This window comes from Rhinoderma darwinii, chromosome 2 (genome assembly GCF_050947455.1).
Source record: "Rhinoderma darwinii isolate aRhiDar2 chromosome 2, aRhiDar2.hap1, whole genome shotgun sequence".
Lineage (NCBI taxonomy): Eukaryota > Metazoa > Chordata > Amphibia > Anura > Rhinodermatidae > Rhinoderma > Rhinoderma darwinii.
Window position 1 is genome coordinate 191,990,090 of NC_134688.1, and position 26,953 is coordinate 192,017,042.

Genomic DNA, 26,953 nt, shown 5'->3' on the forward strand with positions numbered 1-26,953 from the left:
AGTGCCCGTTCATAATGACGCGCTCAAAGAAGCAGAAGTCGCCGCCAGCGAGTCCCGGGTCCCGCGCTCAAGATGGCGCCGAGGAGAAGGAAGGCCGCAATAGAGGCCTCCGGCAGGAAGTAGTGGAGAAGCTGGAGAGGTTCGCCCGCACGCCGAGAGCAGGGGGGGCGGCTGCACAGCAGCGAAAGTCGGCTGGAGATCAGGCAGCTGGAGGCTCATCTTATGGATCCAGGTACTCTCCTTTGGCGGGGGACATGAGAAGTGAGGAGGAGGAGGAGGAGGAGGAGATGAGTGGCGCCATGCAGGATCAGCCAGGTGCTGGAGGGAAAAGTGGAGCAAGGAAGGAGGAACCCTCCCTAAAGGACATTTTGGCAGCGGTGAAGCAAAATTCTATGGTCCTTAATACCTTAGCAAGCCAGATGGGTGGATTGAAGGAGGACATTTTGCTGCTCAGGAATGATTTGCAAAAAGTAGCGGAACGCACCACTGCCGTGGAGGGGAGAGTCTCAGACATGGAGGATGCGATTCCTCACATAAAGCAGGATGTACAGGCACACTCGCAGGCAGTGGCGACATTGCTGGCTAAGACAGACGACATGGAAAATCGGCTGAGACGGAATAACGTTCGCCTAGTGGGGGTTCCAGAAAGAGTGGAGGGAGCGAATCCGGATGATTTTTTTGAAAAGTGGCTGATAGACACATTTGGCAGAGAGGAATTGACCCCTTTATTTGCGGTGGAGAGAGCGCATAGGGTGCCGACCAGACCCGGCCCTCCGGGAAGGCCGCCGAGACCGGTGCTGATAAAGATTTTACATTATAAAGATAGAGACAAGATCCTGAGGAAAGCTAGAGAGCGTCAAGACATCTCCTTTAATGGGGTGAAAGTGTCCTTCTTCCCGGATTTCTCTATGGAAGTACAAAGGAAAAGATCACAGTTTATGGATATAAAGAGACGCCTAAGGGCGTTACAAGTGCAATATTCAATGATGTATCCTGCCCGACAGAGTGGTGGCGCTGGGCACAACTTCCTTTTTTGAGACACCGAGAGAAGCGGTTAGATGGTTGGATAGCCATGAAAGTCAGCTGAGACCGGCAGAGGGTCGGCGTTGATCCGGAACAGACCGGCTGACAAAAGGAGGCTGGGGATACGGGACTGAACCAGGTGTCGTAGAAAAATTGCAAGATATGGCATTGAGGGTTCCTGGTCATGTTTGGACTTGGAGTTGGAGGGTATGGTTGCGGTGAACGCGGAAGACCGGAAGAGGAGGAATGTGTTAATGGACATTGAGGGGTACCGATATGTTGAAGGGATGGTTGTTTATTTGCAAGGAAAAAGGCAGCGGGAGGGATGGTCAGTTACGCGGGAAAAGTGAATAACGAGTTATGGTATTGTTGAATGTACGGTGGGCGGAGTTGACCTGCCGAAGCTTGTTATGGGTAATGGCAGATACGTTCTGTCGCCCCAACCCTTGGAAAGGGGTAGGTTTACGGGGGAGGTTACAGGGGGGGGAGGGGAGGGAGGGAAAGAGGACCCAGCCGGTCGGATATGTAAAGTTGCGAGAACAGGATAGGATGTGTTGGGATATGTTGAGGGATGATGGGATCACTTAATTGTTTGTCCTGGAATGTACGGGGCCTGCGGGAAGCCAGAAAACGACAGGCGATATTTGATTTTATTAGGAAACAGGAGTCGAGGGTGATAGGACTACAGGAGACACATATGACTAGGGATTCAGTCTCCATGATGCATAGGGCCTGGGTAGGCCATAGTTTTCATTCATATCATACTACATATTCAAGGGGGGTGAGTCTTCTCATACATAGGGCAGTGCCATTTATATGTCATGACTCCTTCCAGGATGGGGAGGGGCGGTACGTGGGGGTACACTGTACGATGTATCATTGGAATTGTGTGCTGGTGGTGTTGTATGTCCCCCCTCCATTTTCTAGCGGATGTATCAAGAAAGTGGTGGAGGAACTGGCTAGGTACCCGGAGGTGCCGTTACTAGTGATGGGGGATTTTAACGCAGTATTGAATACCAATATGGATAAATTCGGCATGACAGGGGGAGGTTTAACAGCGTTTGGCCATCTTGTTGCTGAAATGGGTTGGCGGGACATATGGAGGGATAAACATCCAAATAGCTTTCAGTATTCTTGCGCGTCTTCCACATATCAGTCTTTATCCAGGATAGACCTAATCTTGTGCTCACCGGCAGCGGTACCATTTGTAGCCCAGATAGAGTACTTGCAAAGAGCGTTATCGGATCATTCTCCTTTGGTAATGAAGATAGAGACGGAGGGGAGGACAGGGCGGGGGCAAGGGTGCTGGAAACTCAATGCCTTTTGGCTGAAGTTGATAGATCATAAACAAATTTTAGACCTCATAAAGGAATACTTTCAATTTAATTCGGGAACGGTACCGCAAGAGATACTGTGGGACGCGATGAAGGCGTGGCTGAGAGGGGTGTTCATCCAGCACATTTCGGCAGTAAAAACACGGTCTAGACAATTAGGGGAAGCGCTGTTGGAAAGGGTAACAGAGACAGAAAGATTACATATAGCAGATAACACACCAGACACACTGAAGCATTGGGTGGAGGCGCAGCGGTTGTTAAAACAGCATCAGTTGGAGAGGGCAGATAACAAAAGGATGTTTTTAAAACGCCAATATTATGAGGAGGGGGAAACCACTGGACGGTTACTGGCAAGGATGGCGCAGGCTCAGAGGGAGAATAATTACATACACACTATTAAAGGGGAGGGGGGGAAGTTGGAGACGGATACAGGACAGATTTTGAAAGTTTTTCAGCAGTTTTACTCGGATTTGTATGCCTCTAGGGCAGAGCACACACCTCAACAGCTGGAAGAGTATATAGGGGAGATAGAACTTCCCAGGTTGGGAGGGGAGGAGAGAGGGACATTGGAGGAGCCCATATCTCTGGAGGAGCTCCAGGCAGCCATAGGGATACTAGCCAGTGAAAAGGCGCCGGGGCCGGATGGGCTTCCGGTGGAAGTTTTTAAGGAATATGGGGAGGAGCTCGCACCGCAGTTATTGGCCACTCTGGTAGATAGTTTTGATAGGGGGCGGCTTCCGGAAACAATGTACGAAGCAACTATAGTCGTTCTGCCTAAAGAGGGGAAGGATCCCCAGCTCCCGGGCTCCTATAGACCAGTTTCTCTATTGACGGCGGATATTAAAATCATGGCGAAAGTATTGGCGCTTCGACTAGCTAAGGTAGTGTCTGGGGTGGTACATGAGGATCAGGCCGGATTTATGCCATCCAAATCGACGGCGGTGAATCTGAGACGGCTGTTCTTGAATTTACAAGTTCTGCCGGATAATCATGGGGGGAGAGCCATTCTGTCCTTAGACGCGGCTAAAGCATTCGATTGCGTGGAGTGGAAATATTTGTGGTCAGTTCTGGAGAAAATGGGATTTGGCCCTAATTATATAAAATGGGTAAAGTTGTTGTATGTAGCCCCGACAGCAAAGATAAGGGTGAATGGGGTGTTATCGGATCGGTTCGCGCTGGAGCGGGGAACGCGTCAGGGATGTCCATTATCTCCATTGTTGTTCGCGTTGGCGGTGGAACCCTTGGCGTGCGCAGTGAGACAACATGAACATATTCAGGGGTTGAGATATGGGGGGGGGTGGAGGAACGAATTGCATTATACGCAGACGATATGCTGTTATTCATGGCGGATACCGAGCGCACACTACCGTTAGTGATGGCCCTAATTAAGCGGTTTGGGAAATATTCAGGACTACTCATTAATTGGTCAAAATCGGCTCTAATGCTCATGGACCCGGGGGTTATCCAGACTGGGGAGGAGGAGGTGGAGATACCGGTGGTCACGGAGTTTAAGTAATTGGGGGTTAGGGTGACGGCGAAAGCACAGGATTATATGTCCCTTAATGTAATGCCACGGTTAACAACGATAAAAGCCAAAGTAGAGGCGTGGAATAAGTTACCACTATCGGCTCTGGGTAGGACGAATCTGATTAAAATGATCCTTATGCCCCAGGTGCTGTATGTCCTACATAACTCCCCAGTATGGATCCCCAAATATTGGTTCAGGAGGTTGCATAACCTGTTTAGGGACCTAGTATGGAAGAAGGGGGTACCTAGGATTAAACTGGAAAAATTACAGCTGCCGAAAGAGGAGGGGGGCCTGGCTGTGCCCAATGCTTGGGTGTATTATTTAGCTGCCCAATGTCAGCATTTCTGGGGGTGGGAGCAGGAAGAGACATGGGGGTCCAGTGCGCGCATCCTATCATATCTGGGGGGGGGAGAACCCGTTGGGAGGACTGGAAGCGCACAGATATAAACGGATGGCGAGTACCAGACCCACTCTGCTTCTCATACACAAGGTGTGGTGGCAGTGCAAGCAATTGCTGGGGATAGGAGAATGCACTAAATATACACCACTCTGGAGGAATGCTTATCTGGGGGAATTGGGTAAATTGGAAGGGATGCAGGGGTGGGAGCAGCAAGGTATAATACGATTGAGTCAGTTGTACGAGGGAGGCATACTCAAATCCTTTCAGCAAATGAGGGAGGAGTTTCAGCTGGGCTCCCGCATGTTCTATCAGTACCTGCAGATTAGGCACGCTGTGCAGACACAAGCGGTCAGTGTAGACATGACAATACATGCCGCGGGGGTGTTGGAGCATATTGCAAAAGCAGTAACGTCAAAAGGATTAATTTCATTGGTTTATCGCAGGTTATTGGTGGAACATCTGGGGGATCCTATGGCACCAGTGAAAGCTGTATGGGAGAGGGATGTGGGTCCTATTACAACAGACCACTGGGAGGCGGTATTGGCAGCAACATGTACTTTGTCCATTAATGTAGCACAACGAAGATCACAGTTGTTTCTGATACATAGGGTGTATAGGACCCCGTGGGTGCTGAAACAAATGGGATTAAGAGCAGATGCCAAGTGCCAAGTGCCCTAGGTGCCCGGAGGAAAAAGCAGACATCCTTCATATGTTCTGGACATGCGGGAGGTTGGGGAGTCTGTGGACGGAAATATTGGAGCTAGTGGGGAGAGTGTTTGAGGTACAGATTCCATGGGATCCTGTGGTTATGCTGCTAGGGTATGTTGGAGATTTGGAGGGGGTTAGGATGTCAGGGTTGGCAATCACTAAAATACTATATCAAGTTAGGAAAGGAATAGCAAAGCACTGGCTGGATGCGGAGCCACCATCGAAACAAAACATCATAGGGGCACTTAACTCACAGGTTCTGATGGAATATAGGATATACTCTAAGAGGGGGTCCAAGGCCAAGTTTGAAAAACAATGGGCTAGGTGGATTGATCAATCTGGGTATGCTTCTGTGGAGCTAATGACACTACGGTCACACGTTCAGGTATAGGGCTACTGACGGTGGGGTACACACGGAGAGCAGGCGTAAGATGGGGAATGGAAAAGGGGAAGAGAAGGAGATAGGATTGAAAAAGTGGTATTGAGAAGACCGGCTGGGGGGATACAAGGGGGAGTTGGGGGGAAGGGAATGTTTGGTTGGACATAAATAATTGGGTCTGTGGAAATTTGCTTATACACTGTATGAGAAAGTACAATGACCTGTAAAAATGTGAAGTTTGTTGAATAAAATTGAACTAAAAAAAACCAAAAAAAAAAACCAGAAACCAGACCCTCTCTACATGTGTTGGTATCTGAAATCATAGATTCCCCAGGTGCTGTAGCAGATTTTCATAATATAAGGCGCTTGAAGTTAATATGTACTCCACCATCAGCGCAATACACCAATACTGCGTGTTTCTGATAAAAGTTGGGTTAGAGCAAATAGGTAATTCATTATGGACTTTTTATACACCGCCATATATATGATATGAGATGGTTGGCCAGTTCGTTGAAATCGGCAGGAACGGTCAACATTCGTCTAATATGTATGGCCACGTTTAGACACTGCTTTGCTTACTCTATACGTTTTCTAGTTAATGGTTTGTTCTTGTCATTGCCCTGGTCTGTTAATCTAGGTCTATCTAGAGAACAACTGAGCGGTTATACCAATCCTCTGCCCTACTGTTTAGGAGTTATAACCCTTTGTGAACATTGTGAGAACTGCAAGAGAAATTCTGCATTTTAACATTTATATGAACAGTACTGCCGAAAGTGTACCTTTAACCCCTTCCCGACATTTATTGTAAGGATACATCATGGAAAGATAGTGCTTCCCACCTTTTACCTTATCCATACTACAAATGCATGGCACCGGCTAAGAAGCTGAGTCGGTGCCATCATCGCCGGATGTCAGTGGTGTATTACAGCTGACATCCAGCTGTAATGGCAGGTACCGAAATTAGCTTAGATCCCCACCACTAAACCCTTAAATGCAGCGGTCAAAAGCGATCGCTGCATTTAAATTGTTTGCAGCTCATCGGCACCCCAGCAATGAAATTGCAGGGGTTCCAGTCGCTGCAATGGCAACTGGAGGCCTAATACTGGCCTCCCGGTCTGCCTAGCACAGACACCTTCCAGACCACGCCCAGAGGCAGTGCCTGAAAGGCTACCGTAGCCATCGGCAAGATGGTGCCGGCTCAGGTGCCGAGTCTGCATCATCAGCTGTATGTTACAGCTGACATCCGACTGTAAAGGAAGGACCCAGAGCTAGCTCCGATTCCTGTCATTAACCCCTTAGACACAGCGAGCGCTGCATCTTAAAGGTTGTTAGAAGGTCTGCCGACTGCTGCTATGGCAACAGGTGGCCTAATAATTGCCTCCTGCTCTGCCATTACAGAGGCGGATTAGGCCCCGCCGGGAGGCAAACTCTAATCGGGCTATAAAAATAGTTATTTATTTCACGCGGTGAACAGCGTACAAAACTATACCAGAATTTCAGTTTTTTGGTCACTTTGCCCTACAAATATTAGAATAAAAAGTGATCAAAAAGTTGCATGTATCAAAAAATGGTACCTATATATACTATAGCTCGTCTCGCAAAAAAACAGCCCTCATATAGCTCCAGCGATTAAAAAAAAAAAAAAAAAAGTCTAAACTTTATGGTTCTCAACTTGGCGACAGAAGAAATACATTCTTTTTACAAGTTATTTTATTGTGCAAAGTTGTAAAACATTTAAAAAAGTGCTATAAATTAGGTATTGCCGGAATCAGACAGACCCGTAGAATAAAGTTAACATGTAGTTTATAACGCATGGTAAACGCTCTATATATAAAAAAAAAAAACTATGCCAGAATTGCAGTTTTTTGGTCACCTTGTCCCCCCAAAAAAAAAAATAGGATAAAAAGTGATCAAAAAGTCGCATGTACCCCAAAAATGGTACCAATAAAAACTATAGCTCGTCCCGCAAAAAAAACAGCCCTCATACCACTAAGCCTATGAAAAAAGAAAATTAGTTAAGGCTCCAATAAGTCAGGAAATAAAAAAAATAAAAAAATGCGGCTGTGTAGGCCCGAGGGGGACATTTCTTCTGTTCCAAGAGGTGAATTATCAAGGCCCTAAAGTTAGGGAACCAGGAAGCGGAGGGCCCAAACATATCTGAGGAAGAGAGGGTGCCCATATTATACCAGGACAACACTTCCCAGCAAAATTCCCCTAACTGCAAACTTGGTGTGGGGACAAAAAGGGGGATAAGGAAGGACATTTCTCTATGCGACACTGGCTTGTGCAGAAAGGATTTTTATTCGTTTTTTTAACCCAATTATTATACCACCTGACTTTGCCCCTGATGTACTCTGCCCAGCTTACATATGCCCCCACATTATAAACTGAAACACCAGCAATACTCCTACTAAGCAAATCCCTAAAAAGCCACTTCACAACTGAACTGGCCCCTGTAAAAATAGCCGTTTGAAATTTTCATGAAAATGTTAGAAATTGCTGCTCAAGTTCTAAGCCTTGTAACATCCTAGAAAGATAAAAGGATGTTCAAAAAACGATGCCAATCTAAAGTAGACATATGGGGGACGTTCATTAGCAACAATTGTGTGGTATAACTGCCTGTCTTACAAGCAGACAGATTTAAATTTAGAAAAATGCGCATTTTTGCAATTTTTCACAATTTAATACTGAATGTATCGAGCAAATTGTTAGTAACAAAGTCCAATGTGTCACAAGAAAATCTCAGAATCTCTTGGACAGGTAAAAGCATTCCGAAGTAATTCCCACAAAGTGAAACGTCAGATTTTAAAAACAAAGCTCTGTCAGGAAGGTCAAAAGTGGACAAAGAGGGAAGGGGTTAAGTCACTCATCAGTTATCCCAATACGGTATAGCATATAAAAAAAAATACAAAATAAAAATACTTGGTATACAATAAAGGATTTGTACTCGCTACAAAATCCTTTTTTTGTTGAATTAATTGGAGACCGATATATATAAAAGCACTTGCCATTAGGAGGCTTTAATTAAGTAGGAAAAGTGTTGGCACCGCCCAGGCAGGCCGTACCCTTCCCATAAATACTGGTCTATTTAGTTTGTACAGAAGCAGTAAAGCACCATAACACATCAATAGTCCCAGGGAAACCAATTAAATAACTAGAACCAAAGTTCTGGGCTCAGGAAAACAAAAAAGAGGGCGGAATAGGAGCCCCAGAATGAATTAAACGAGAAAACCAATTTTACAGTGAATACAAAAATCAAATTTTCTCGCTAATGTCATTGGGGCACACTGGACGTCCTAAAGCAGATCCAGAGGGTGGGAAAAATTAGACATTTGCCATGTAACCTGTCTAGTGCACAGCTAGGAGTACCTGGCGACCAAAACTGGCATTAAATACCGCTGGGTTATCAATCTGGGAGAATTTACTTAAGGTAAGTACAGAATCCCAGGAAGCAGCATTGAAAACATGACTGACGTTTGGTGCAATACTGCCAAAATTGCACTGACAGCCCCTGTGTAACAAACGGTAGCCAGAAAGAGAGGAACCTTGCATTAGACTAACAGGCTTCCAGAACCACAGACCTAAGCCAGCGAGTAATGGGTAGCCAAACCCTTGCATGGCCCTTCGGGAATCAGTCAAGCATCTGAACGGCATTCACAGAAATGTATATGCAAACTGCTCTCTCCAAATAGAGACCATGAAAGGAATGCTCCCTCAGCTAGGATGGTGGCAAGGGACAAAAGAAAAAAGACTTACAGGACAGTGCAGCCAGTTCAGATACCCATCTGATCTAAGCAATGGCTACAAGGAAGGCAGCTTTCCAAGAAAGCCCCGAGTGAAATGTTCCACAATGGCTTGAAAAGGGAGGCCCAATAAGCCCCTAGAACCAGGTTGAGATCCCAGGGCTCAGAGCGATGGTGAAAAGGCAGGGAGGCACGGGTAACACCTTGTAAGAATGTCTGTACCTGGGAACGGACATTTCGCCAGGATAGAGCGGAGAGTGGTCTTTTCAGAGAAGCTAGACCGGACTACAGAAAAGACAAGCTTAGATGTGGAACACACCAAGGGATGGAAACTGCATTGCTCACACCAACGGAAATAGGCCTGCAACGTACAGTGGTAAAACTTCGCAATTGAGGCTTCCAGGCTTTTAGCAATGCCTGGATAACAGGTTCAGAAAGACAGCTGACTCTTAAAACTTAGTCTTTTACAGCCACAATGTTAATCAAAGCAGAGATAAAGTGGTTAAACAGCAGATATTGGAAAAGGAGGTTGTGTTGGTGCCTTCTGCTACATGGGGTGTTCATGACTAAACGGACAAGCCGTCCATGAGCAGATTGACTGGGCCAGTCTAAAGACACCAGAACGTATAAAAATGGCCTCCCCGCCTTGATAACTCTGGGCAGAAGTGGGATGGAAGAGGTACAGATGGCAAAACACATCTGTATGTACCCCAGGGCAACAATGCCCTGGGGTCCTGTCACGTAGATTGGAGGAAAATCTCAGGATGAAGCATTCCATCGGATCCAGCTTTTTACGACTCAGTGTGCATGACATTAGTCCTTCCCGGAACGTGGACCACAGACAAAGCTGGGACGTGGAGCTCCGCCCAGTAGAGCCCAACACTGCTATCTGGCTCCTGGCACCGTCTTCAGGTTTCAGAGAGGCGATCTCCATGGAGTGGTCGGTCTCTACCCTTACCAGACAACCCTAAAGAAGTGGAGTCCAGTGCAAAAGGGCCAGAAAGATGGCTCTCCGTTCCAGAAGTTTAATCTGCAGCACAAAACCCTGATTCAACCATGTGCACCGAACCTTGTGAAGACCAAATACCCCCTCCCAGCCAGAGAGGCTGTCAATAGTAGAGAAGACAAGCTATTGGACTGGCAGGAAGGATCGCCCAGAAATATGGCCGGGGAGGTTTCCTACCAAAGCAACTCCCAATGTACCAGTTTGGGCAGAAGGATAGACCTACCAGCAGAATACTGAGATTTGTCCCAGGATGCGAGCGCTGCTCTCTAGAGAGGCTTCGTAATTGGGCATAAGGAATGGCCTCAAAGGCAGACACCATCGCGCCAGTAACCGCATGCAGAAGCAGATAGACTGAGCTTTCCAGTAAAGAAAAGCCACCCAGCTTGAATGACACTGATCTTGTCCACCGGGAGGAGTACCTTAGCTATCCTTGAGTCGAAGATGATGCCCAGGAACTTCATGTTCTGGGCTGGTACTAGGGATTACTTTATCTGTCCAGAATGGTTATGAGACTGTTCAGAGAGGACAAACTTTCCAAAGCATTTACTAACAGGTCGTCCAGGCAAGCGATAACAGCAACAATGATGACCATGGAGCAGTGGCAGGCCCAAAACGAAAACCTGGAAATGCTGGAAACAGATAGTGACGTGTTAGAAATGCTGATGGGCTCTTGGTGGTAGGCATTCAAGGTGTCAACGGAGGAAAGATTTTCCCTGTTCAAAAAAGGCAAACACTGATCGTGGGTATTCCATGCGGAAACTACGTGCGCAGACAAAGCAATTCAATTTCTTCATCCAGGATGGGCATGACTGACATGTACTTTTTGGGGACTGAATACTTTCAAGTAGTATCCTCTGAAACGTTCTGACTGTGGAACAGGGATGTTCAGTTCTTAAATTTTAAACCCTCCCAAACCCTGGCATTATCTACATGGGCAATGGTGTTTTCAGGGGAGTGGGACAAAAAAAAAATATTTTTTTTTTTTTTTTTTTTAACAGCCATGAAAAACAGACAGACTGACTAGAAACAGATGAGAATTTGTGGACACTGATGCCAAATGGACATGAAAAACTGAGAAATTGAGGTTAACGGCCATCTTTTTTCACTGTATTGTGACTATAGCCTAAAAGACTGATGCCAGGAGTCCCATTAAAATGTACCGTGGTCGGGCTGGGAAGTCCGGCGGACACTCGGATCGTTTTTTACAGTCCAATTACGGTCGTGTGAATCCGGCCTTAATGTCATTTATTTGAAAGCCCATCGTGGGGCCGGTACTGACAGGGTCAGACGCTACAATGTCATCTCCCCCAGAGTTCCCGCTCGGCGCTATCTGCAATTTATCCATGAAAGGAAGAGAATGTTTGGTAGGCCAAACTGAGCGTCTGACAAATAGGGACAACTCAATTAAGGGCTCACAAGATAAGAACTTGGAGCCATGGGTAAGCTGAGAGGCCAGATCGGTCATGTCTTCCTGCAATGCTCCCTTGGAGATGCTCTAGTAAAGTGGTTTAGATGGAGGTGAATGCCAAGAGCAGGGTAGACCCTGCTGTCACAAATGCAGATCTAGCCAGTGCATCCAATCTTTTATCGAGAGAATAGTTTAGGGATGCTGCATCTGAAAGCAGAGTGGTGCCCAACGACAGTTGTGACACAGGGGGGGATCCACCGATGGAGAGACTGCCCATTTGGAGATTAAATTCTACTAGAAAGGAAAGAGAATATCTGTCCTCTTGGGAGGTGCTCTTGCGCCAGTCAGTGCTTCCTTTACTTAAAGTATAACATACTCACTGTAATTTAGGAAAACCAGAGCCTGATGCTGATGAAGGTGGAGACACATTTATCCATAAGAGAGGGAGTCATCCTCAAAGCGGAAGATGTCCTTAAAGCACGAATAAAATTTCCGCAGCTGTCAATTTTGTGTCTTGTCCGGACTATTATTCTCAGAGTATGAGTTGGAAAGCTAGTTCCGAGAGCGCATGCTTATGTGCGCGTGACGTTGAGTGGTTGAGACACACGCATGCACGTTTCTGTGTGCGTGCGCACGTGTCTGCGTGTGTGTCACTACTCAACGAAACCTTCGGGTGCATGTGCCTTTTTGGTAACTTTTCACATATAGAAGGGGTTACCGGTATGCGAAAACAGAAGGGGTTAGGTGTCCAGCGTTTGAAGGAAGCGTAGCGCAAAAGGCTGCTTAGTTTCCTGGTACCCTCAGGGGGTTGATTAGGCTGGCAAACCAGGCTGACAGCAACCCTGAAGCTAACAAGGGAATAAAATGGAAAATAAAAAATAAAAGTCCAGCAGACCTAAGAAACAGGTCATGTCTGTCGCCTATGGAAACTAGGTTAAAAAAGTTGGTGTTCCTCCCAGTGTTTTTATAGTCTGGCTCAAGCAACCCGATTGCAGACGCGCCTTTCATCTGGGAAGGGGAATGACCTTTCTTCACTTAGTCCATTCTTCCTTTTTCATCTCATATCTAACATTACAAATAGTTCTCTCCTCTTTGCTCCTACCCCTTAATTCTACACCTCCTCCCTTAATTCCTGTCCTTCCTTCCCTTTCTCTGCTCATTGATTTGTATGTAACTTACTCACATTATTTTTGTTGTGACTATTTTTTGCCGATGCCTGTTTTGTACATTATGAATCAGACTATATACGCATGATTTTGTTTTGATACAGTATGTAGGAAACAGGTCTCTATTTCTGTATTCCTGATGTGAGTAATGCCACTGATGTTTTGTATATATCATATGTCATATGTACATTTGGCTTGTTTTTTCTGTATCTGAAAAATTCTATAATTACTAGATAATGAAAAAAAAAACAAAAAAAACACAACACTGGGAGGATCCAATACTATTCCTACCTAGTGTCAGCCTCCTAGTGGCTAGGGCCAATAACTGTGGTGCAGTGCCCCCAATGGCCTTAACGAGAAATAAGCATTTTTAGTAGTCCGCTCTTGTTGGTGCTAATGTAAGCAGCAGAGATTACATTACTAATACTTTATTAGGGAATTTGTAGTTAAACCTGAGCATTTTGACCCCATAGGTTTATTGCAGAATTTATTGGAAGTAGGCCGTGAAAATGAAAACCTACAGGGTTTCAGGGAGGCCCCTCTGTTTTTTGCGCGCGGTGCCGCATGCTGCAGTATTTCTGGTGTAGAGGCATTTAAATAATGGTATGCCGGTGTAGAAGTTATCCATATAAAGGTGATAACACTGGTCCAGAAGTGGGTGCACCAAATCCGACACTATTTTCCCACTAACTCCCAGGACAGCGGGAGAGGGCATTCTGGAGGTTCAATCCTTGAGTCCTTCCTTTCATAAACCCGAAACCTGTCGGTGTACCCTGAGCTACTCTCGCACAGCTTGTACATTTTTATCCCATAGCTTGCCCTCTTACTTGGCACGTATTGGCGGAATTTTAGCCTCCCCTTAAAATGTACAAGGAACTTGTCTACTGCAATGTTCTATTCAGGGGTGTAACACTTCTTGAAATTTGGTGCTAAATTGATCAATGACTGGCCTGATTTTAAATAGGCGGTCATATGTGGGGTCATCACGGGGTAGGCACAGTGCATGATCATGCAAAAACTTTGAAAATAGCTTCAAAGCGAATCCGGTTCATGGCCATGCGGTAAATTGGGGTGTTGTACAAAACATCTGTACTCCAGTACTGCCTAATCTTTGGCTTCTTCACTAGACCCATATGCAGCACCAGGCCCCAAAATGTCCTCATATCAACTGCATCTACGGGGGTCCATCTGAGGGGTCTAGCATATGACGTGGGGTTCTGGGCAATAAATTCCTGGGCGTATAAAATTGTCTGGGCAACCATTAAATTCACAAATTCCTCACTAAAAAAAAACCTTAAAAAAAATATATATTTCTGTGAGGCCTTCAGTCTCAAAATTGATTCCTGAGTTTCCCACAAAATCAGGTATCGGAGGCTGGGTTCCACATGAGCGCAGTAATTGGGGGGGGTTTCCTCAGCTGATATTCTGGGGCGCATTTGCGGGGGTTCCTCATCACTGGACGATGAAGAAGAGGACGACGACATGATGTATGGGGCAAATTCCTCTTCTCCCTCGCTGGCCTAATCAGTGTCAGCGGCCAGGATGGCGTATGCCTCCTCTGCTGAAAAGACCCTTTGGGATGATTGGGACATTAGGGGGGGGGGGGGGTGTGTAGTGCTTCAACACGTGTAATACTCAATGTATTTTTACACAGGGGGTTGTGTGTGTTGTGCTTTTATATGTGTATAAATGTATAAAAATAAAATTAAAAAAATTTGAATTTAAAGTACTGAATTCAGTAAAAAACAAACTATGGCAATATGAAACTGCAAAAAAAGTTCTGACTTCCTGACACTAAAAAATTATCCCTTACTGTAGTATAAATATTGTACTGTACTGTACTACAGTAAATTTATAGTAAAACTATAAAGCTACACCTATGTAAAATGTAGTGAATGACAGTAAAAATCAGAATGTGCAGACCGACCAATTGTAGCGATCTGGGAGGGGGCGCCAGGTTCCACCGGCCAGTCAGTGCAAGGCAGGTGTGGCACAGTAATCGGTATGTGCCAAAAAAAAGCTGCGATCGCCGATGCGGGGGGGAAGCAATGAGTAAAGATGGCCTCCTGTCAGGGACAGTAGCCATCTTTACTCGGTCACCATGTTCTTACACACAAAACTGTATGATGGATTGCGTTAAGACCATGCCGACCGCGACATATTAGTATGTTGCATGTCACCAAGGGGTTAATAATTTAATGCAAATAATGCAAAGTTCAAACAAAGGCAGACAGAAATGAGTGTAACACTTATAAACTATGGAGTCTTAGGCCTCATGCACACGGCCGTGATTTTCGGGTCGGCCGGCTGCGGACTGTCAACGGACTGTCAGCCGCAGGCCGCCCGCAAATCGCGGGACATGCACATGGCCGCCGCCATTGTTTTCAATGAGCCCGGACCGCAGAACATGGCCGTAATAAGACATGCCCGTTCTTTCTGCGGTCCGGGCTCCCAGGCCGTGCAAGGACCGCAAAAACTACGGTCGTGTGCATGGCCCCATAGAAAAGAATGGGGCCGCAATTCTCCCGTGCATTTTCGGGGGAATTGCGGCCGCAAAAACACGTTAGTGTGCAAGAGGCCTAAAGGTGTGCATCTAAAGAAGTTACAGAAGGAAAGTAGTTACAAAATAGAAATCACACCTGTTAGTGGATCATAATAGCTCTGAGCTAGATGGAACCCATCAGTGGCTGTATCAGCAACAAACCCTTCAGCTGCCCAACGCTGGGATGACATGTTGGTGTTTGAACTATTCATTCTTAGCTCATGGACTTCTTTCTGTAAATGCAAAAGCAAAAAAACATTATACACTACTCAACATTGAAATTGCAACACCAAGAAGGAAACATTTTGGAATCGTGGAAATCACAGGATCGATAGACATGTTAATGATATGCAAATGATACAAAAAAAAAAAATGCAAAATACTCCAAACGTCTTTATTTATTCAGTATAGAGTATGAGCGCCAAAATACACACACTTACACGCTTTGGCAAGCTATCAATGAGGTTATTAATGGTTGTCTGAGGAATGTTATGCCACACTAATTGCACTTAACGACCGCCAATATGCCTCTTCGAGGCAGCCGTTAAGGGTACTTATGCCAGAGCGCCGCCTTTTCACGGCGCTGTGACATAAGCCCGGCACGGGTGTGCTGTGTCGGCTCAAGTGGGTATCGAGCGGTCTAAAGACAGCCAGGCACCTGCTCTAACGGACGGGATCGTTTTCAACATCGATCCCACCCATTTAACCCCTTAGATGCGGTGCTCAATAGCAAGCGCCGCATCAAAGTCGTTTTGGAGGGAGGGTGCTCCCTCTCTCACCCCATCGGCACCCTGCAATTGCAATCGCAGGGTGCCGATGGCTTCTATGGCAGCCGGGGGCCTAACAAAGGCCCCCAGGTCTGCCTGTAGTGGATGCCTGCTATAGCATGCCTGAGGCATGACCTAGCAGGTGCCTGTCCATTTTACACTGACAGGCAATAATACGCTGCAATACAGAAGTACTGCAGTGTATTATAAAAGCGATCAGAAGTTCGCATAGTAAAGTCCCCTAGTGGGACTAAAAATAAAGTTATCAAAAAGTTGAATAAAGTTAATAAAAATCCCAACTAAAAAAGTGAAAACATCCCTTTTTCCAATACTTTAAAATGAAAAAACAAAAAACACATTTAAAACAATATGCATTTGGTATCGCCGCATCCCTAACGACCCCCACAAGGGAATTGAAAACTCGTGTGATGGAACACATTCGGACATAAATGGAATAACAGAGATCAGGTGGATGAATTTGGTGATCGAAGTAAACCCTTAGCGAGACATTTTAGGGATTTCCACAACAGAAATTGGAGACTCCTAAGAGTTAAAGGTAGCGATAGTCTATATGAGGGGAAAAGAGGAGATTTATTTAAACAACTATTACGTAGAGAACTTAAAGAGGCTCTGTCACCAGATTTTGCAACCCCTATCTGCTATTGCAGCAGATCGGCGCTGCAATGGAGATGAGTAACGTTTTTGTTTTTTTTAAAAACGAGCATTTTTGGCCAAGTTATGACCATTTTTATATTTATGTAAATGAGGCTTTCTAACGTACAACTGGGCGTGTTGAAAAGTAAAAGTACAACTGGGCGTGTATTATGTGCGTACATCTGGGCGTGTATTATTTGTGTACATCTGGGCGTTTTTACTTCTTTTACTAGCTGGGCGTTGTGTATAGAAGTATCATCCACTTGTCTTCACAACGCCCAGCTTCTGGCAGTGCAGACACAGCCGTGTTCTCGATAGATCACGCTGTGACGTCACTCACTTCCTGCCCCAGGTCCTGCATCGTGTTGGCCACATCGGCACCAGAGGCTACAGTTGATTCTGCAGCAGCATCAGCGTTTGCAGGTAAGTAGCTACATCGACTTACCTGCAAACGCCGATGCTGCTGCAGAATCAACTGTAGCCTCTGGTGCCGATGTGTCCTCGCTCGTCCGACACTATGCAGGACCTGTGAGTGACGTCACAGCGTGATCTCTCGAGAACACGCTGTGTGTCTGCACTGACAGAAGCTGGGCGTTCTGAAGAGAAGTGGATGATACTTCTCGTCAGAACGCCCAGCTAGTAAAAGAAGTAAAAACGCCCGATGTACGCACATAATACACACCCAGTTGTACTTTAGAAAGCCTCATTTACATAAATATAAAAATGCTCATAACTTGGCCAAAAATGCTTGTTTTTTTAAAAAAAACAAAAAACATTACTGTAATCTACATTGCAGCGCCGATCTGCTGCAATAGCAGATAGGGGTTGCAAAATCTGGTGACGGCCTCTTTAAGAGGATTGTGACATTAGATACTGTGTCACCAAAGGGGCTACATGAGTCTCTAAGCTTTGCATCCTATCTGTAAACAGATCTACACTTTTTATTTTTAATAATTTTCTATATTTTTCCATATTGGTAGTGTATGGAACTGGATGCATACCCCTGATCAACTCTAGTTTCGACATATGAATGAATTTATGTGACCAGTGAAGGATCGACGCAGTAAGGAGAATTCATGAGATGAACTTGTAAAGATGTATATATGATTGAGATTTACTCAAATAATTGAGAGAAATGTGGTGGGTTTTAGGGTTCTTTTCATATGTACTGGTGAAACCGGATTGTTCACCCCTATTTAGATGTGTGTTTACCCTTAATGAATAACTGCTATTATAGTAATTATATCACTATAATTGTTTGTTTTCGTCTATGTAAATATTAGCACTGTTTATTCATTTTATCTACTTGCTTAATTATGGCGGTGTATATGTAGTGATGTGCCTGTCCTTCGCTTCCCTGACCTGTTTGGATTATTATCCGGGCTGTTCCGGGGACTGTGGGAGGGTCACTGTGTTGTAATGAATCACAATTATGGGGAGTGTGGTCAAATCCTATATATATATATATATATATATATTTTTTTTTTAAGTTGGCACTTTAATTAAATTTCCTTTTGCTCCTCGGTAGGTGGTGAAATTGTCATATATGTGTATATTTTATTTGGATATTTGGTCACGATATCGCTCACTCACTAAATGAAAAACGTTATACTTTTTATATATATTTAGAGTTTTTATAATATTTATTATCGTCATGTGTCTTCATCTCACACATTATCTTTGATAATCCCATGCCCTCGTCTGCATTGATGTTGTTTGTGGTTGTGGTGTGCTCAGTGAATTGTCACCGCTCACTGGGACAGTGGGTGGTGGTTTTCGCTGATCACACACCGATGTGTGTGCGCATTTAGATCTATGCATTTACAATGTGTCTCGCAGTGGTGTGGAGTGCTGTGTGCATGCCGCTGTGGGGGTACGGGTGGGGAATTTCCACCGCCGGTGGTCTTCCCTATCCGCTCTTCCACCGTTGGTGCAGCCCAGTTTACGGGATACCTAGTGTCTGCTTAAAATATTCAGTGCCTGACACCTTTATACAAATATGTCGTATAGATAAATAATTTTTTTTATAACTATTGTAACGTGGACTGATGGCTGTTGGTAGATATTGAAATCATCATGAATTCCTTTTGAATTATTTCTCCAAATACTCTGTATATCAGATTCTGATTTTACAACGAGACTACGTTTCTGGCACATAGGGTGATGTGCGCATGATTAGCCGTCTACATGTTGTGCCGGAAGTTGTCAGAGTTTGGGCGGAAGTGCAGATGATGTAGAAATCTGCCACCGCACCGAACGCCCCTGACACGGAAGATAAACGTGGGACGGTCTGATGAATCGCTATGCGCCATTGGTCACCAGTATACAGGATCATTATATAAACATAATTCCAGTACACTAACATCTCCTGACGAAGGCTGCGAAACGCGCGTCGAGGTGTTCCTCTCTGAGATAACGGACAGCCATCATGCCAGCTACAGGTAATGGATATGGATTTATGCTGATCATTTATATGTGCTAGTAATAAACTACCTTATAGACCTTATTGAAGGTGCTCGTGGATATCTGTCTTGAGGCATACTATATGCTCTCCATGTGTGCTGTTGCCTTACCTGCTGTATATTAACATTACCATACATATTAGGCTATGGTGGTTACCTTCCGATGATCTCAGAGTTTTCTTTTTTAAGTACGTTGTAGTATTTGTATGTATATTTATGTGAAATTTTGGGGGGGTATCCATATTTATGGAATAAAATTAATATTTTGTACTAAACACATCTAAAGAATTATTTGTTGTATGGTACGTACATGTGAGACATATATAGGTTCTCTCTATTTTGGATTATGTCTTATGGTTCTACTTATGTCCAAAGAGTACTATAGGTGCTAATCCGTAAAGAGCCCACCTATAAAGCCATTACATTATTTAACCCGCACGGTGAACGCCGTCAAAAACTAAAATAAAAAAAAAAACAATGCCAGAATTGCTGTTTTCTGTTCATCCTGCCTTCAAAAAAATGTGCTAAGTGATCAAATAGTCGCATGTACTCCAAAATGGTACCAATAAAAACTAGGGGAGAGTCCCGCAAAAAACAAGCGCTCATACAGCTGCATCGGCGTAAAAATAAAACCATTATGGCTCTTAACCCCTTAATGACCAGCCTATTTTAAACCTTTATGACCAAGCTATTTTTTACGTTTTTCCATCGTCACATTCCAAGAGCTATAACTTTATTTTTGCGTCGACTTAGCTGTATAAGGTCTTGTTTTTTGCGGGAGAAGTTATATTTTTTTAATAGCACCATTTTGGGGTACATATAATTTATTGATGAACTTTTATTAACTTTTTTTGGGGGGGGGGGGGGTAGAGAATAGAAGAAAACACAGAAATTTCACCACTCATTTCTGCATCCTAAATCTACGCCGTTTACCGTGTAGTATAAATGACAATCACTGTATTCAGCAGGTGGTTACGTTTGCAACAATATTTGTATCGATTTTGTATGTTTTACTACTTTTACACAGTAAAAACAATTTTTTTTCTCAATTATTTGTTTTTGTGTCTCCATATTTGAAGAGCCATAACTTTTTTTATTGTTCCGCTGATGCAGCTGTATGAGGGCTTTTTTTTTTGCAGGAAGACATTTTTATTGGTACCATTTTGGAATAGATGCGACTTTTTGATCACTTTTTTTAAGGTAGGATTCACAGAAATTTTTTTCCATTTTTTTTTATGGCGTTCACCGCGCGGGTTAAATAATGTAATAGATTTATAGTCGGGGTCGTTACGGACGCGGCGATACCAAATATGTGTAACTTTTTTTTACTTTATTTTGTATTTTTAATAGTAAAGCATTTTGTAAGGGGAAAAAGTGGGTTTTTAAAAAAAATTTTAAAAAAATTCATTAACTTTAAGGAACTTTTTTTTTAAACATTTTTACTAGTCCTACTAAGGGACTTTAACATGCGATCATGCGATCGCTTTTATAATACACTGCAATAGTTTTGTATTGCAGAGTATTACGGCCTGTCCGTTTAAAACGGACAGGCATCTGCTAGGCCATGCCTCTGGCATGACCTAGCAGGCATTCACTACGGGCAGACCTGGGGGCCTTTATTAGGCCCCCGGCTGCCATAGAAGACAGACACCTGGCGATCTCATCGCCGAATGTCGGTGGGAGAAAGAGGGAGCTCCCTCCCGCTCACCAAAACAACTCTGACGCGGTGCTCGATATTGAGCACCGCATCTGAGGGGTTAAACGGGTGAGATCGAAACTTATATCAATCTCACCCGTTCGAGCAGGGATGCCCACAGCCACCTCTGGTAGCCGAGAGCAGGGAGATTTAACGGCTCTGTTTATTCTGATGCAGCGCCATGAAAAGGGATATGCATCAGAATAAAGCCCGTTAGTGGCCGCCGTGAAAAGACGTATAGGCAGTTACTTACAGGTTAAAACATGGTGACCAAAAAAAAAAAAATTTGGAAAAAATATTCGTTTTTTACTGTGTAAAAGTAGTTAAACATACAAAATCTATATAAATTTGGTATCACCAGAATTGTAATTACCGACTGAATAAAGTTATTCCGTTATTTATACCACACAGTTAACGGTGTAAATCTAAGATGCAAAAAAGTGGCGAAATTTGTGTTTTTATCTATTACCCCCAAAAAAGTTAATCAATAAATTATATGTACCCCAAAATGGTGCTATTAAAAAAAATTAAAAAAAAGACATTATATATTATAACTATGTCGACACAAAAAACAAAAAAGTTATAGATCTTGGAACGCGGCGATGGAAAAACTTCCGAACGTCCGAAATAGACCGGCCAATAAGGGGTTAAGCACGCAAATCATGAAGATTAGCTTCTGGCAGCTCCCTTTGCAATTGCTGACCAATGATGTCTCCCATCGAGCACGTCTGGGACAACCCCAGAGACCATGCAGGCCATGGTAGCATGTTTAGGCCACGCAGGCGGCTCACCGTAGCACCAGCAACATGCGGCCTGACATTGCCCTGTTGAAAAACCGCTTCTGAGACACTATGGAGAAACGGCAGTACCACAACCAAATCAATGTAACGCCGAGCAGTCTGTGTACCTGAAATGAACACTAAAGGGGTCTAGCTACCGTACATTATGCCACCCACACCTTAATCCCGGGAGTAGAAGCGGTGTGACGTCCGTGATAGCAGACAAAGCTAGAATGGGGTTTAGGGGGCCCCGTTCTAGACATAGGTGCGGGTCCCAGAGGTGGGGCCCGCATCTATGACATATCCTGCGGATAGTTCATAAATGTCCCTCGAGGGAAAACCCCTTTAATGTTAATATCTATATGCCAGTACATTAGCCTGTGTACCGATAGTACACAGGCAGTTGTTAGGACATACCCAAGTATGCCCTAATAGGAAATATGGTCAAAGAGCCCTGGGGTCCTTCAATATGTTGACAAGCAGATGTTAGCGACACCTGCTATTTCCTTGATTTGAATAACCTTATGGCCTGCCCTTATTGGTGTTGCAATTTCAATGTTGAGGAGTATGTATCAATACCTTATTACGGTTTTACCAATATTTGTTTTGTTCATACCTTAACACAATCTGTGTGGGTTGTAGGGGTTAACTAATGCATACTAATCTTAAATGACTGACAGCAAGTGCTTCTTTATGCGCAATGACTTGCATCTATAAATTGGATTTTTGTACTCCCCGTAAAATCCTATTCTTATTAAATTAATTTGGGGACATAACAGACATAGGTCCCTGCCAATAGGAGGCTTGACGCTAGGACAAAAAAAAAAAAAAAAAAAAGTCCTGGCACCTCCAATGCAGGCTATATCCCTCCTACAAGCCAGAAGCCTATCAATTTGCAAAAAGCAAAAGAAAAACAAAAAACAGCAGCAATAGAGAAACACAGATATACAGTGAAGGAAATAAGTATTTGATCCCTTGCTGATTTTGTAAGTTTGCCCACTGTCAAAGACATGAACAGTCTAGAATTTTTAGGCTAGGTTAATTTTACCAGTGAGAGATAGATTATATATAAAAAAAAAAAAGAAAATCACATTGTCAAAATTATATATATTTATTTGCATTGTGCACAGAGAAATAAGTATTTTTATCCCCTACCAACCATTAAGAGTTCAGCCTCCTCCAGACCAGTTACACGCTCCAAATCAACTTGGTGCCTGCATTAAAGACAGCTGTCTTACATGGTCACCTGTATAAAAGACTCCTGTCCACAGACTCAATTAATCAATCTGACTCTAACCTCTACAACATGGGCAAGACCAAAGAGCTTTCTGAGGATGTCAGGGACAAGATCATAGACCTGCACAAGGCTGGAATGGGCTACAAAACCATAAGTAAGACGCTGGGTGAGAAGGAGACAACTGTTGGTGCAATAGTAAGAAAATGGAAGACATACAAAATGACTGTCAATCGACATAGATCTGGGGCTCCATGCAAAATCTCCCCTCGTGGGGTATCCTTGATCCTGAGTAAGGTGAGAGCTCAGCCGTAAACTACACGGGGGGAACTTGTTAATGATCTCAAGGCAGCTGGGACCACAGTCACCAAGAAAACCATTGGTAACACATTACGCCGTAATGGATTAAAATCCTGCAGTGCCCCAAGGTCCCCCTGCTCAAGAAGGCACATGTACAGGCCCGTCTGAAGTTTGCAAATGAATATCTGGATGATTCTGAGAGTGATTGGGAGAAGGTGCTGTGGTCAGATGAGACTAAAATTGAGCTCTTTGGCATTAACTCAACTCGCTGTGTTTGGAGGAAGAGAAATGCTGCCTATGACCCAAAGAACACCGTCCCCACTGTCAAGCATGGAGGTGGAAACATTATGTTTTGGGTGTGTTTCTCTGCTAAGGGCACAGGACTACTTCACCGCATCAATGGGAGAATGGATGGAGCCATGTACCGTCAAATCCTGAGTGACAACCTCCTTCCCTCCACCAGGACATTAAAAATGGCTCGTGGCTGGATCTTCCAGCACGACAATGACCTGAAACATACAGCCAAGGCAACAAAGGAGTGGCTCAAAAAGAAGCACATTAAGGTCATGGAGTGGCCTAGCCAGTCTCCAGACCTTAATCCCATCGAAAACTTATGGAGGGTGCTGAAGATCCGAGTTGCCAAGCGACAGCCTCGAAATCTTAATGATTTATAGATGATCTGCAAAGAGGAGTGGGCCAAAATTCCATCTAACATGTGTGCAAACCTCATCATCAACTACAAAAAACGTCTGACTGCTGTGCTTGCCAACAAGGGTTTTGCCACCAAGTATTAAGTCTTGTTTGCCAAAGGGATCAAATACTTATTTCTCTGTGCACAATGCAAATAAATATATATAATTTTGACAATGTGATTTTCTGTTTTTTTAAAAAATATAATCTCTCTCTCACTGGTAAAATTAACCTAGCCTAAAAATTCTAGACTGTTCATGTCTTTGACAGTGGGCAAACTTACAAAATCAGCAAGGGATCAAATACTTATTTCCTTCAGTGTGAGTTCACCCCAGGAGAAAAACTAAACCACAAAAAACAAAAGTTCGGGTCCTAAAGGAAACAGAGCCAAACATGTCCCCAAATGAATCGAATGAGATGTTACGAGAGCACAAAAAACCTATTTTCTCGCTAATAAGATTTGGGGACAGCGCATCTTGTGATGTCCTAAAGCAGTCCCAGAGGGTAGAAAAAGAAAAGACGTCTCACGCAAACCACCTAGCACACAACAGCTTTAAGTATCTTGCAACCCAGAGTATGCCAAGGAATAAAGCTGGTAGAATTTGGTAAAGTACGCACCAAAAGCCAGAGGACAACCCTGCAGACCTGAAAGGCTGATGCCATACCTCTTAGGAACGAAAGCCCATGTGGAATGTGAATTCACCCAAGAGGAAAGAACTTTGACCATAGACCGGCAGGATTTTGTGATAACATACCAAATCCAACGAGGACCATGTAGTCCATGAGGCCTGTAGACCCTTGTGTGGACCTTGTGGGATTACAAACAGACCGACAGAGGAAATCTGTAGCAGCAAGGTAAATGCACACAACCCTAACCCCATAAAGACGTGATAGGAATACTACAGAGGATGGGCTGAAGCCGAACAGAAAAAAAAGAAGTCCTATTGATGTGGAAGGCAAAGCCCATCTACCAGGAGGCCGACTCGTTTGACCAAAGCCATGTGAGAGCCGGAGACCACGAACCCAAGCCAGATGACCAGCCACTAGTGCGGCATAAAGAAGTGTCCCTTTAGAACTGCAGGAGTCTTTTCCCACCAGATTAGACTCATGTGGACCCGCAGAGGCAGAAGAATGCTTGTGTATAGGAAAGCAGGGGATTTGTTCCAAAAATAGAGAGGATCGCTCGTTTAAGAGGCAGAGTATGGAACTGGACATAAGGGATGGCTTTGAAAGTAGAGACCATTCTTCCCGAGAGCATTCCTACGAAGAAGCGCTACTCTTGATTGAAAGTAGGGTTGGGCGATTTTGCAAAAAATAAAAAATAAATCTAGATTGTTTTCAACACTATGGACTATTTTCGATTTGAATCTTGATTTTCAGATTTTTGTTAAATAAACTGAAAAAAAAAAATACAAAGACAGGGTTTATATGGTACAATGTACAGTATATATGGTGTGGTGCATATATGAGCAGCAGGAGAACAGTGAGACCTTAAGTAAAAAACACATAAGGCCCTAGTCACATCACTTTTTCCCTATGGTTAGCGCGTACGCCTGAAACGACCCAGACATACACATGTCCTTATGTTACAATTAGCGTGGTGTAAATTAGATTACATTTGTTGGGCTGCAGTGGTCACGCTCATTCCCAGAGGTCACGCCTCTTCCTACAAAAGTGTTGTTTGTGGTGCAATAAGGGGCGAGCCACAATTTGGACAGCAAATTGTGACTTTTGTGCCCTTGTGTGACTTCTGGTGTAGAAAGGTTGATTAATTACCCCTAAAGTCTGCATGTGATTTTTGACTGCTCTTTGGAGATAACTTCTGTGGCAAGTCTCTTAGGGCCCATTCACACGAACGTGAATCTGGTTTCAACGCACAGCACACGGCCCCGTTGATGTCAATGGGGCAATTTACACATGCTAGAGTTTTCACGCAGAGAGTCCTTTGCGTGAAACGCACTGTATGTCCTATATTGGTGTGTTTCCACGCACCTACGTGCCCATTGAAGTCTATGGGTGCATGAAAACCACGGACAGCACACGGACACACATTTGTGTGCGGTGTGTGATTTGCGCATCAATTCCATTGAAAAAAAAGTGCTTTGCGAGTGCGTGATAAACACGCAAAGCACACTGATGCAATAACGCAACGGACAGAAAAATGCGCGTTTCTTACGCGCATAAATTTGTCATGCTTGTGTGAATGTAGCCTTAGGCATCATTTACACGAGCGTAATATACGCGCATGCGACGCGCGTGCTTTTCACGCGTGTCGTACGCACCTATATAAGGCTATGGGGCAGTGCAGACAGTGCGTGAGTTTTGCGCAGTGCGAGTGTGTTGCGTAAAACTCACGACATGTCCTTTCTTTGTGCGCTGTTCGCGCATCACGCACCCATCACTTCCGTGCGAACTGCGTGGTTCGCGCAACAGCTGTCAAACTCTGAATGTAAACAGAAAAGCACCACGTGCTTTTCGGTTTACAAACATTCAAACGGAGTGTCATAATGATGGCGGCTGCGCCAAAATCACGCAGCGGCGCATCATAGAATGATGACACACGCAGCTGTTAAGTGCCTGTTGCGCACGCAAAACGCCGCGTTTTTTGCATGCGCAAAACGCACACGCTCGTGTAAATCAGGCCTTAGATTAATGATCAGCAGTACTATACAGAACTAGTATATCACTTGTATATCACCAGCACGGAGACTCCTCCACTGACACTGCTCTTTGCTCTGGCATTATCATAACTGAAGAGAACAAACAACACTTAAAGAGGCTCTGTCACCAGATTATAAGTGCCCTATCTCCTACATAATCTGATCGGCTCTGTAATGTAGATAACCGTGGTTTTTATTTTGAAAAAGGATCATTTTTGAGCAAGTTATGAGCAATTTTAGATTTCTGCTAATTAGTTTAATAGACAACTGGGCGTTTTTTTACCTTTTGACCAACTGGGCGTTGTACAGAGTGTATGATGCTGACCAATCAGCGTCATACACTTCTCTCCATTCATGTCCATTTGTATTCACTGCACAGGGTGATCTCACGAGATCACGCTGTGCTGTCACATACACCAACATTAACTTTACTGAAGTGTCTTGAGCGTGAATAGACATTGCCTCCAGCCAGGA

At 44.2% G+C, this 26,953-nt stretch overlaps 1 protein-coding gene across 2 annotated transcripts in view; it reads right to left on the reverse strand.

The window, feature by feature from the left end:
* LOC142742665 (E3 SUMO-protein ligase RanBP2-like) overlaps positions 1 to 26,953 on the reverse strand; it is a 186,206-nt gene that overhangs the window by 81,422 nt on the left and 77,831 nt on the right. For both annotated transcript variants that reach the window (XM_075852663.1, XM_075852662.1), the window contains exon 18: positions 15,335 to 15,470. In XM_075852663.1, the coding sequence (XP_075708778.1) occupies positions 15,335 to 15,470 (136 nt within the window). The remainder of the gene's footprint in view (positions 1 to 15,334; positions 15,471 to 26,953) is intronic.